At 37.4% G+C, this 12,268-nt stretch overlaps 1 protein-coding gene across 2 annotated transcripts in view; it reads left to right on the top strand.

The window, feature by feature from the left end:
* Positions 1-12,268, top strand: part of PLCB4 (phospholipase C beta 4) — a 209,709-nt gene that overhangs the window by 108,534 nt on the left and 88,907 nt on the right. For both annotated transcript variants that reach the window (XM_086744781.1, XM_086744782.1), the window contains 3 exons: positions 6,872-6,972; positions 10,997-11,077; positions 11,392-11,451. In XM_086744781.1, the coding sequence (XP_086600907.1) occupies positions 6,889-6,972; positions 10,997-11,077; positions 11,392-11,451 (225 nt within the window). In that variant the 5' untranslated portion in view covers positions 6,872-6,888. The remainder of the gene's footprint in view (positions 1-6,871; positions 6,973-10,996; positions 11,078-11,391; positions 11,452-12,268) is intronic.

Genomic DNA, 12,268 nt, shown 5'->3' with positions numbered 1-12,268 from the left:
TGATATTAGTCTGATTTGGAAGTTTGGGTTGCCTTTTCTGTGATATTTGTAGTTAATAAATTGGTCTTAAAGTTTTGCAGTTGTTTTACATCTTGGAATCCCTGAACTCTTGCATTCTTAACAGGAATGCTGCGCGCTTGAGGTTATTTGGTACTTATCTGTATTTCCACCTGAATTCTTCTTAGGATTTTAATTTCAAACATTTATTTATGTCTTCCTATCACATTAAAATGCAGGAATTGCTTCTGCTTGAAGTCTTTTTAGAGCACTAAGGCCCGGAAGGAGGCTAAAAAGAAGAAACTGAAGTTCCAAATGTCAAAATCACTCATGATTTTGATTTAAGTAATTGACACACATACTTTGTACAGGTGTAGCTAAAAGGGAGAAATACTATTCACTGGCTTAAAAGATGTGTTATCTGTCAGCTATGGATTAAACAACAATAATAAAAGTTAAGTGCAGTATTAATTGCCCAAAGAGCATATTGAAGGCTGTTTTTAAATAAATCTGATAAATCTCTTTAACTGACTGTAAAGAGAGAATTTAAATTTAAGTAATTCAGAAGATACTTGAGATGTTTTGCAAGTGGTACATATTTGTAATTTTTTTTTTGTTATTCCATGAAGTAGTCTTTGTTTTAACGTTGTCTTCGATTGAAGGACACAGAGTGAAGTAATTAAACTTAATAAAAGTCACTGCTGATTAAATCAAGATACGCTGTATACATACATCACGTGCTACAGCAATTCAGAAAGGTTCTGACAACTATTACCCAAACCATTGCTTTCATCAAAGTCCAATTTGTGCTCTATTACTACTTAGGGGAGAGATGACTTCCAGGAAATTGAGTGCTTGACATTATACTAAAAATAAATCTTACATGTCTCTAACACTTTTACTTAACTAAAGGTAAATCTGTATCAGTTTCCACATTTTTAGACAATTTTTTGTATGGTTAGGGTTTATTACTGAGATTTATTTATTGAAATGAGACAAAACAGGGAATGTTCTAGGGAGAGGTTCTTTATCATGTGCTCATGCTGTGAAATTAAGTTCACTTGACAGATCAGAAGCAAAAAGTTGCTGTTAGATGATACTGAATAATATCTGTAAATGAAAATAAATTATCCTTTATTATATCTTTTGATGAGTCAGATTGCTCAATTCTCTGTACAACTGCCAGCATTATGAGCATGTTCCCTCCTGATATAATCCCATGCGAAGATCCATGCCTTTCCCCTTGCCTTTTGCCTTTACTGTTACAAAATGGAAAATGTGAATGCCAAATTTTTTATCACCAGAAGAAAAGAACAACAATAAATAATTACTTTACTTATTCCGTAAAGTTTATGGTTTTGTATGTCTGGTTCATTATTTTTTTAACACTTATTTAAGGACAGGCCACTTCTTGTTTTTCTTGAACCTTTTAGCTGCCTCCGCATGCCAATGAATTCCAGCAATTAAAACGAAATGGAAAATGAGACAAAATGGAAAATAAGTCCATTACTAGACAATACGTATTCAGGCGCCTGAGCTCTGTTGTGTATGTCTTTTGTTGCTTCTGGACCTTGTTTTTGGGAGAAGTGTTTTAAGCTGCTTGCATTAACTGTGGGACTAATGAGTTTAAAAATAACCTGCTGAAAAAGCATTCTTTTTTAAAAAGAAAAAAAAAAACAACAAAATTTTGGAGGAGCCTGGAGAGCTGTGAAATCTTGGAATTGCTTTACAATATAGTGTGGATACTGCAGAAATTGCAGTGTGGCTCTCAGCGATACTTTTTGCATAGGACTCGCAATGCAGTGGCTTTTATTTTCTAAAATTTCTTAAAACTTACTCTGAATTTTAAGTTCAAGTGTAGAAACCAAAGTTTTATGTTGAGAAAAACACCCCGTCTCTGCATGTTGCATACAGTAATGCCGGTACATTTATGACCAAATAAATTTGACACTGAAGAGTAAATGTATGAAGATCTGAGTTTCCTTTCTGTAAATGTCTACAAGCAATGGTAATATTTGAATACAAAAGTACTTCAGAGCCTTGTTAAAAAAACAATAGGGGCATTTTTATAAGAATTTAAGCATTGCAGTGCCTGTTCAGCCTTGGACAGCTGGTTTCTCACTGTAGTCCACAACACTGCAGGTAGGCTTACTGGGCTGGGATGAACTCCATAATAAACTTCAGAAGTTACGGAGGTCTGCTGCTGTAGATCTGGTTGTCTTTGTTCTGAAGAATTTTGTTTATTAAAGAGAAGTGATGATGAAGGATAGATGTACTTTAAGGGGGGAAAGAGTGGGAAATACATTAGTTTTATTTTTTCAGTGATTCATTCCAGAGGCATAAATAACAATTACTAAAAAAGTTTTACAAGTATTGTTTTGCTATTCAGGGTTAAGCAAACTGCGGAAACAGTGAGTTACTGTGTTTTAAACTGGTGGGGGATCAGCTCTCAGGAATATTGCCATCCTTTCCAACCCCGTCTCAGCATTGACAGGATGTTTATGGGATCCAAGGAGTATCCTATCCATCACGCTAGCCAGCCCTGCGGGTTAGTTTAGAATATCACCTCTTTCCCCAAACATTTGCTGTCTTTGTGTTAACAGAATCCTTTCCTCCTCCTGTTCAGCCACACCTTGTCCTTCTTTTGGTCAAAGAATGAAAAAAAAAAAAAATCAGGATTTATAGTCACTCCACCCCCTACACCCCAGATTTAGCTTAATACAGCCAAGTTTACAGAAGAGGAAGACTTCTGTGTTAAATAATGGTATTCTGGATATGGATAATTTTGTGTCCTCCCTCTTTGGGTACTCCAGGTGAATCAAAACGTGCTTTTTTGGGAGTTTGGGTTTTTTTGGGGTTTGTTTTTTTTTCTTTTTTTTACATGATCCAAATCATGTCTTCAGGCGTAAGTCAGTGTTGAAAGAAAGGGACATAGCTCAAAAGGCATTTAACCACTGCACTTGAGAGCCTTCACCTGCTTCTCCCCTGTGGTCGGTGGTTAACCCCTGAGGTGTATTTTATGAGTGTTCTTTCTGCTTTTTGTGAACGGTACGTATTCAGAGGCATTTTTATACTTTAAGAACCCTAAGTCAGTGGGAAGATTTTTATTTTAATTTTCAAAAGCTGTTTAAAAGTTTTAAAATTAAAATTTTACTGTCTTTAAATTTAGTTCCTAAATCTTCTGTCTCTCCCAGTTGAATCTTCACGTTTCACTGTTATTAGATTTCTTTAAAGAAAGTAATTCTTGATTTTTTGTCATAGTGAGGGTATATGCATGCATATATTTGCAACCATGTCAGTGTTTGAATGTCACGTTTGTTTGTGTTTGGTGGGTGGGGTTGGTTTTGGGTTTTTTTTTGCTTTCTTTGAACCGTTTAAAGATCTCTGAAGATTAACAGAGCTCCAAAGAGTGATGGGGGAGTATTTTGTGTGTTGTTTTGGTGATCTTAAAAGCTAACAGGGTTACGGAAGAATGGATTTTTGAGAAGAGTGTAAGAAATGTGGGAGGCTGAGAAGAGCTTTTCTAAAGGCAGGGAGAATTTTCTTCACCTTCTGCACAGCTGCCAAAGCATATGGCTTAAAAATCTTGTTTGTTACAATTCATCTGACTCCTCGCTACACATACTCAAGCCATCTTTCCCTCACACTTCGTCTGTCTCAGTTCATCTGTAAATTGTATTGACCTGTGAGAGAGCAGAGCTAGAGAAGAGATTGCTAAGATGGTAAATAACAGTGAGCTTGAGTCCCTGAGACAGAACTTGATTGCTTGATAAATTATGAGCAATCAAGCGTGTTTTCTTGCAGCTAAACGCAAGGTTATGCAAATAAGAAGAAAGACTGTAATTCTGGTTTGTATGACAGAGGGCTGTGCTGGGCTGCTGTGTCCTGGTCCAGACTCCGGCCTTCAGAAGGGCGGCTGGAAAAGCGGAGAGGGCTCAGGCTGACTCCAAGATTTGAAAAATGTGCATTGCAACAGAAACTGAAGAGCTCGATCTATTTAATTTATGAGCGATGAAGTTAACAAGGCAACTTCATCATACCGTGTGAGTACCCAGGCAAGGAGAAGATATCTGTAAAGGAGAGATGTTTGCAGAGCTGTATTTCCGTGACTGGATGATGAACTCAGCAAAGTTTGAATTGGTAATAAAGTGCATGTTTGTAGTGCTAAGGTAATTAGTCTTTGTGAAAGACAAGTATCTGTTCAAGCACTCTTTACATCCAGGATGCCCAGTGCCAGATGCTGGACAGAATGCTGTGGCGTGTCTCATACAGGAGCTCAGAGCAGTTGCAGAGCTTGTGGGTTTTAAAATGTGTGTCTGTATGGAGTTCAATGTCAGGAAAAAGTCGTGAAGGCCATGTATCTAGGCTAGGGACTGTGGAACAGTATTCTTCACAGTCTTAAAAGTGTCATCGCATTTCTCATGTTTTAGCACAGACCGCATCTGCGTTTCCCAAAAGATCTTCACATGCTGGCAGCCTGTATTGCCTCATGAGCTAACTACCCATTGTATTTGAAGTGACTTTTCTTCTTGGGGACATTCAGACACTAAATTTAAACAGATAAAGGAATGGTTAATACGCCATTAAAATGGAGTGTTTAACACTTAAGGTGCATATGTTTTAAGTTTCCTTTGAATCTAAGGGATATTTTTCCAAGACCTTTGAGGATTTGTTGTATAGTATGGGGTTTTGTTGGTTCTGGTTTCAACTTTTCCCTTAACAAAGCCCATGAAGTCAGAAAACAGTTTTCTGAAGCTGCATTTCTCTAAAAGTAGCTTTGCTTTAAGAACAAGCACTAAGTTTTCAAGGAGTTGATTGGACTGAGGTGCTGTGTGGAGTCTCTGAGCTGTATAGAATAATGCCGTCACACTCCTGCAATGGAATGCCTGTCCTGTTATGCAGATCTGAACTGGAACAGACCCTAAAATTATGTGTATTCTTAAAAAATAATAAAAATTCAATAACCTGGGACATTCTCTGAAAGGATCTCAAAATATCTCGTGGTCCACATGAGGAAGATATTACTCTGTTACAGAGTAGTAAGAGCCAAATGCACAGGGTTGGCAAAAAGAAAAAGGGGCTTTTGACAAGGTACTAAATGCAGCTGATCGCTTCCTGGCCCTAGTTCCTTGTCCTCTATTTTGTTCAAAGCATATCTTCATCAGGAGAAAAAAATAGTACAGATAAGTAGTCTTAAATATTGTTTAGCTTCTTTTTTTTCACTTGGAGACTACAAATATGTTATTTTGAGTTTTCATCCCATTTTCAACAAAAGTGAACAATTAATGGTGATACATATGTAACTGTCAAATTGTATTTTTGATAGTTCTGGAGAGTGAATTAATTTATTCCTAAGATTTTGGAAATGTGGTGTGTATTTTTGATATTCCTTATCAATGACCGAAAAAGGACAGGAGATAGAGATGGGCAACATGAAAATGTATTTTGCATTTTTTTAGTAGGAAGGCTATTTTTTTCAGTAGAAAACTTATAAAAAGTAAAAGTTCTTAAAGCTGATGTTGGACAGAGTCTTTTAACAGTATCCTCTGAGTTCTTTTGTTCTTGTTAGAACATTTTTGATACAAATGAAAACAAGACAGGGGAGGGAGGATACTACAAAATTCTTATTTTTCGTTTTAAACACTTGCATCTGTTCTGGGTTTAAAGTTCACTCAAGGTAGACGTTTCTGTCTGAGAACATTGTGGAAGCACCGTTACCTAATTGGTATTATTTTGATTTGCCATTCAGAGTTTTGCATTACACAAATGCTACGAAGATGGTTTGCATAGCATAGATAGCTGTTATGTTCTCCATTGAATTTTATGTATGCTTCTTAATCTTCTCACTTCGACGAACTGTGCTTGGACTGGGTGCCTGCACTGTAACAGAGTGAGCACTGTACTGGTTTCGCTTTGCCCTGTGCTGTGTTCATCCTCAGTATACCGGTTCACAGAATGATTTCCCGACATCTGTGAGTCAGTCTTACCTTGCTGCTACCAAGTGCGTTCACTCTCATGCTCTTTCTGCTCCAGTGTATAAAGGAATAACCAAGATACCGTCTGTCCTAGATGGCATGAGTAAGCAGGAACAATGCAGATGCACTTTACTTCAGATAAAATGAACTTCAGTAGTTCAGCGTACATAGTTAGGACATTTTCTGGTGTAAAGCAGCGTAACCTAGAAGACACCAGGATGTTGGAAAGGATACTGAATAATTTAATGGTCTCTTTTGTAAGGTCTGTATGTTATGACTTCTGTATTATATTCTGAATTAACAGTTCTCTTCACATTCCTAAACTTGCAGAAATGCACAATACTCCTATCCAGTTTTATTTAATGCCCCATATCCTTAAACACTTTTTTTCCCTATGAATTTTGACCTGTGTATTATCCATATCTTGAGTTATGTATAAAATACCACTGAAAATACCCAAGGCTTTATTTAATATAAATGGATTTTGAAATACAAAACACAGAGGAAAAAGGTATTTTGCCTGTATAGTATACAATTTAGAACATAAAAAAAATAAAATCTGTCTGTTTTCTGTAAAAAAAAAAAGAAGCATTAATGTATATCACAGGTAATCCCAACCTCATTATGCTCCAAATAGCAGATATTTAAGCTAAAGCAATGTTACAGTGCAAGTGGTTTTTCAAATAATTAAGTTCACACACACATTTTACAAGTATTTTTCATTTTAAAGTTCTGAAGTTTTCATTTAAAGTTCTGAAATCTCTTGATTTGGAAATGCACTGTGTCTTTTTAATACTTCTGTGGGAAAGGAAAGAGCTAAAAGTCGCCTTTTTTTCTTACTTAAACTTTGAAATACTCCTTTTACCAGACTGTAACTCTGCTTTTTCATTCCATTTTAGGTTTTTCTTCTGTAGTCATGGCAAAACCTTATGAATTTAACTGGCAGAAGCCAGTTCCCTCTTTTATGCAAGATGGAGCTGTATTTGATAGATATGAAGAGGTAAGAGGCCAGTTGCATTTCATTTGCTGTTCTCTGAGAAATATGTAGATGTTACAGAGGATTTCATGTTCTGCTTTCTTTGTGCACAAATAAATTTTCAAATAACTCCAAAAATGTATGTGAGGAGGAAATACCAATACACTTTATTGCTATATAGATTTTTGCTTTTAGAAGAAATAACTTTAAAATATATTTAATCCCTGTGATTTGAAATAAGCCCTGGGAAGAGAAAGGGAGATTTGGATCAAAATATCTGTTATGTGCATAAAGCTCTCAGCTTTGCAGATTCATAAAGCACATTACTGAACAAAGTGAATCCTTTCATTTTTTGTATATCTATCAAATAGAGAGGGGGAATACGTTCCTTTTTTTAATATATAAACTGAGGGCCTGTGTCTCACAAGGGAAAGTAAGAGAACACAAAACATTTATAGTCTGATTCAAATGCATCATTTGAGATCTGGAGTGGTTTTATCTACTTTAGCAAATCAACCTGTGCTTTATCTGAGATGTGATTACTATGACCTCACTTTCAGCTGTGCTTTAATCCAGATTGTTAAAGGAAGGCAAAACTGGGCATTTTACACAGCTGAAATAAAATGCTGAGACATTTGCCTTATACTCAGCATTGATATGCCTGTGAGAATAATTTTATCAGGGTTTATTTTTAATCTTATTTGGACAGGAAATCTCTGAAAGTTGAAGGTATCTTAGCAAGTGCCTTCAGAGATGTTACTGTTTTCCTCTTATCTTTTGAAATGTAAGTAAAAGGTATTTTTTTTATCATGAGGCCTGCTAAGATAGAGAAAGTTGGTTTACCCTGTATTTTCAGTTTTGGAGAGAGGTAAACTAAGAAGATAGTAGTGGATATTGAATTCCTTAGAAAGGAGGTTCTTAAAAGCTTTATTTTTCTTCAGCAAATATTGCTCCAGAAACTCAGCCTGTGAGGATCCAGGTGAGGGAGTATGGGCCATGGTTGTGCTCTTGCACCTTAGATAAGAAACAGAGTGGGCAGATGCAGAAAAGAGTTTAGGTGCTCAAATTTTGGTGTGAGATCCGGAATGCTAGGTGAGGGACCTGGGTCCTTGATGTAGAGAGAATGAGACATCTCAAAAAGTAATACTTTTGCACTGTAGATTGGTGTACCCAACAGGCACCTGTGTGACACTGGACAATGCAGAGAAGACATGGGGTGAGGTGGTAGCACCAGAAGTCGTGTTCCTTGCAGCTGAATTTACTGCCTTTAGTAGAATGGGGATCTACTACCCTCTAGAAAGGGGATCCTGCCTGCCACCTGTGGAGCAAAATGTTATTTGTCCATCCATGTGATATTCTCTAGTTGCATTGGTTGCTGCAAGTTTTGCTGCAATTTACTCCAGGTTTGCTATGGTACAGTTGGAAGCCTGGTTTGTTTTCTGGAAGGGGACTCTTCTGGAAACATTAAAAGGCTTTCACTTAGGTAGCTAGCTGTGTATTTTACAGGAATCATCAAGGGCTGTAAAAAAAACAATGACTCAGAAGTTAAGATCTCAGGCCTGTAAACAGTGAGGACTTGGTGGTGTGGCTATTTGATATTGTCCGATTTCTGATATGCATAGGCTATTACTTAATTGTGTTGTGGTCGTGGTACTAGTTAGCCTACCCGAGAGAGAGAGTTGTTTTAGAAATGGTCTGCAGACGTAGCAAGATCCAATCCCTATAGTATAGGGCTTGCAATTTTCAAGAAAAATGTTTCATATCTAGTCTTCTAATTTTCAAAATTCTGTGCTTAGTTCCCCACCCTAACAGAAAGGTCGTGCTGGGGAAAAGAGAAATGTAAGTGAACTAAAGTCATACAGCAGGTCAGCTCAGGAATCCTGGTACCGAGTCTAGGTGACTGAACAGCTCTGGTACAGCATGAGAGGTCTTTTATGTGCCCAGGATTCATTGAGTGGCTAGAAAAATCTGAGTCATTGTCATGTGGAGCAGTGTCTTGATCCATCTTTTACTGATAGATGAGTCCCATAACCCTAAGGATTACAAAATTATGGCAATGTATTTTGAGCCCAGCATTGTCATGTTTCCTGAAAAGTCTGAGTCTGGAACAGGGCTATCTCAGCAGAATATAGGAAATAAAAGTCAGATATGATTAGGAGTCTTACTGGTTTTGTTGCATCTACGTGTTCTGATGGTAGGTGGTTTTTTTACCATACAAGAAGATAAATTGCAGAAAAAGTAATTTGATTAACAGAGTCAAGGCTGGGGTGGAACATCAACATGAGTGCAGTTTAAATAGACACCTTTGTGAAAACAGCATTTTTTGTATATCAAGAGATTTTTGATAAATGGGAACACAATAACTGACAAAAATTGCCTGTCTTTTAGTGTGCAAGTGATCTTTCTGGGAAACGCAAGAGGTGCTAATTTTGATTGGTATCTAGCTGCATCTTTATATGAAACAGGGCTCCAGGGGCTGTAAAACCAGTACATCTGAGGTGTCTGGCAACAAGTAGGTTTCCTGAGGGAAAGGCAGAAAATAGAAGTTACGGTGAAGAAAGATGGGCATGCTGGAAACTCATGCATAGTGGTGTTGGCTCAGACTGAGCCTCAACTACTTTATACTTTCTATCTCAGCTCTACTGCCTGTAAAATTCACATAGTTGTTTGCTACTTGGATGGACTACTGCAGCGTGTCTGTCCTTAGAACCTGTAAATCTCATTTGAGGACCTAAAATGTTGTCCAGAAGTGGTAGACACAATTCAATAATTAATGTGGCCAAGGAAAAGGAGGAATTATCCCAAACACAGCGTATCCCCTGTGGCGGTGCCCATGTCGGAGGGCTCAAGGACAATATCCAGCCGTGGATCCAGGAACTTGTTTGCCTTCATGCCCGGTTTCCAGTCAGGATAATGCCTGACTGGATTGTGACCATTCCTTAGCCCACCCGATGCCCTTGTTCCATGGCGGCGGCCAAAAAGGCACCTGTGACTGCCCCGCCATGTCCTGCATCCTGTGTCAGGCTGAGGGGCTGACTCAGGATAACCCAGTGAGAACAAACTCTCCTGGATGAGCTTAGTGACTTAAAAGCATGCTCTGTACATTGAGGGCGTTGGAGTTTTTACCTGGTTTTGTTACCTAAATTCAAAGTGTCCTGTATGGAAGACTCTGAAGACAGCCGCAGTGCTGGCTGCCCTTGCCATACGCACAGGAGAGGACGTGGCGTTTCCGGAAGGTACCTCAGTCTTTAACATGGAACAAAGCACTGACGTCTGAAACAGCGCGCAGTGCTGTAGCCTGCACACACGCTTGATTTGCAATTAAGGAAGTCAGGAAGTCCTGCATCCTTTTTTTTCTTTAAAAAGTGATGGATTCTGCTCAGTGTTATCCTGCATTTTAGCTTAATTTATGATGCGTTAATTGAGGCTGGAGGTGTGTGGAGGAAATTTCTTTTTTAATTCAACTAATCTGATTTTTTTCCTTGTTTAGTCTCTTCGGTAGGCCATTTTTTCTTGATTTCTCTGCAAATCAATATCCTTCAAATTCTGCTTGCCAGATACTCTGGATACAAAATGCTCGCAGCATGCGTCATAGTCTAACAGAAAAGTGCTTCCCAAATTCTGAATGTTAAAATGGAATGTGGTCATTTGATCCTGAGGATAGTATTTGCTAATTACATATTTTTAAACTTTGCATAATTTGAGGCATCCAATTTTCAATATTTTTTTAAAAGTTCCATTTCATTAAGGTTTTTGATGAGGTAAGAATCACTTCTTTTATTAAACAAAATAAATCATCTTAGTTGCAAAGGAGTCATAAAACATTAATTAAGTGCATCCTAATGTCTCAAATGGCAGCAAAAAGACAAATCATTTAAAATTATCATTTTTTTAAAAGCCTGCCTCCCTCATTTCTGATTGCTTGGGAATAGCAAGTTCCCCAGGAAGATATTTGGGGAAAAATGTAACAATCTTTTATTTTTGAACAGTAGATTAACGACATTTGTCAAACTGACTAAAATAACGGTCTGTATTTTCTTTTCTATAGGAATCTTTTGTCTTTGAAAGCAACTGTCTCTTCCAAGTGGATGAATTTGGCTTTTTTCTGAGCTGGAAAAGTGAAGGAAAGGTATATTACAATTGTATCAGGAATATGTGTTAGATATTATTGTGCTCGGTGTATGTTCTAGGTAGTTTTTAAAAATATAAAATATTATGTTAGTTTACTTACAAAACTAGCCTTAGTCCTGTTCTTCTAGAATTGACAGAAGTGAAGTAGTTAAGAGAGAATTAACTGATATAAAAAGGAAATATACTGTTTAGTGTCAATTAACAGTGTTTGCAAATCAGATTCATTGTTTATTTTTGTTGCAATTCCTAATGGAGCCACGTGTCAACAGACCTTTGAACTTGTACCTTTTTTTTTTTTTTTTGCCATTTCAGGAGGGACAGGTATTAGAATGCTCCCTGATCAACAGTGTGCGTTTCGGAGCTGTACCAAAGGTACTCTACAGTTAGTTTATACTCTTCATTTAAACAAAGAATATTTAAACTGAAGGTGAAATGCAAGATGAAGTTAATGTCTTCAAAAAATACGGCAACACAGCTTTTATTTTGCAATCACGGTCTAAAATTGTAAGTTTTGAAGTCAAGTAATTTGGTGTGATTGCAGTGGAAGGTTCTGTCATCTGGTCTTTCTGATGTAGTACAGTGCTCCGCTTTCAGAATGTGGTGAAAGCTGAACAACAGTCATGAAAAGTGTGTATCAGGAGTTTTTAATTATTTTTGTAATGATGTATTGTGATCCTTGTTTTAGGGATCTGGGAAAAAGTGTTTCGTATTCCAAATTTTGTTCCTATCTGTTTAAAATTTGTTGTATCTTCTTACTTCCTTGACATAAAACGTAGGAAGTTTTGTTTGCATCCCTCTTTATACAGTTAGATGGTCAGAGAGGGTAGCTGGTCACTGTCTGCCATTTCGAAGAATACCCACAGAAGTGCTAGCTAGGATTTCTGGAGAAACCCAAAACTTTGGAAATATTTTCAATGGTATTCTTTGGAAGGAATAAGTAAAATTTTCTGAGGTGAAATATGGTCCTCTGTCCTCCAGGCATTTAGTTTAGAAGACTTGTTGTGAAGCAAGGTATCTGTTAATACCTCTGCATTTCCACTTTCATGTGTTAAGTGTTTTTGTGTTACCTGTAGATAACCATCTCTTAGTCGTTCTTTTGCGAATCCATAGACTAAAATCTTTCCCCCATAGAGAAGGGGCATGAGAAGTGGTGGTGCAGACAACCCCATGCTTCATGTGCCATACCAGT

The sequence above is a fragment of the Chlamydotis macqueenii genome, chromosome 3 (assembly GCF_036417535.1).
Source record: "Chlamydotis macqueenii isolate bChlMac1 chromosome 3, bChlMac1.mat, whole genome shotgun sequence".
In the NCBI taxonomy this organism is placed as follows: domain Eukaryota; kingdom Metazoa; phylum Chordata; class Aves; order Otidiformes; family Otididae; genus Chlamydotis; species Chlamydotis macqueenii.
This window is presented reverse-complemented; position numbering and strand designations above follow the sequence as displayed.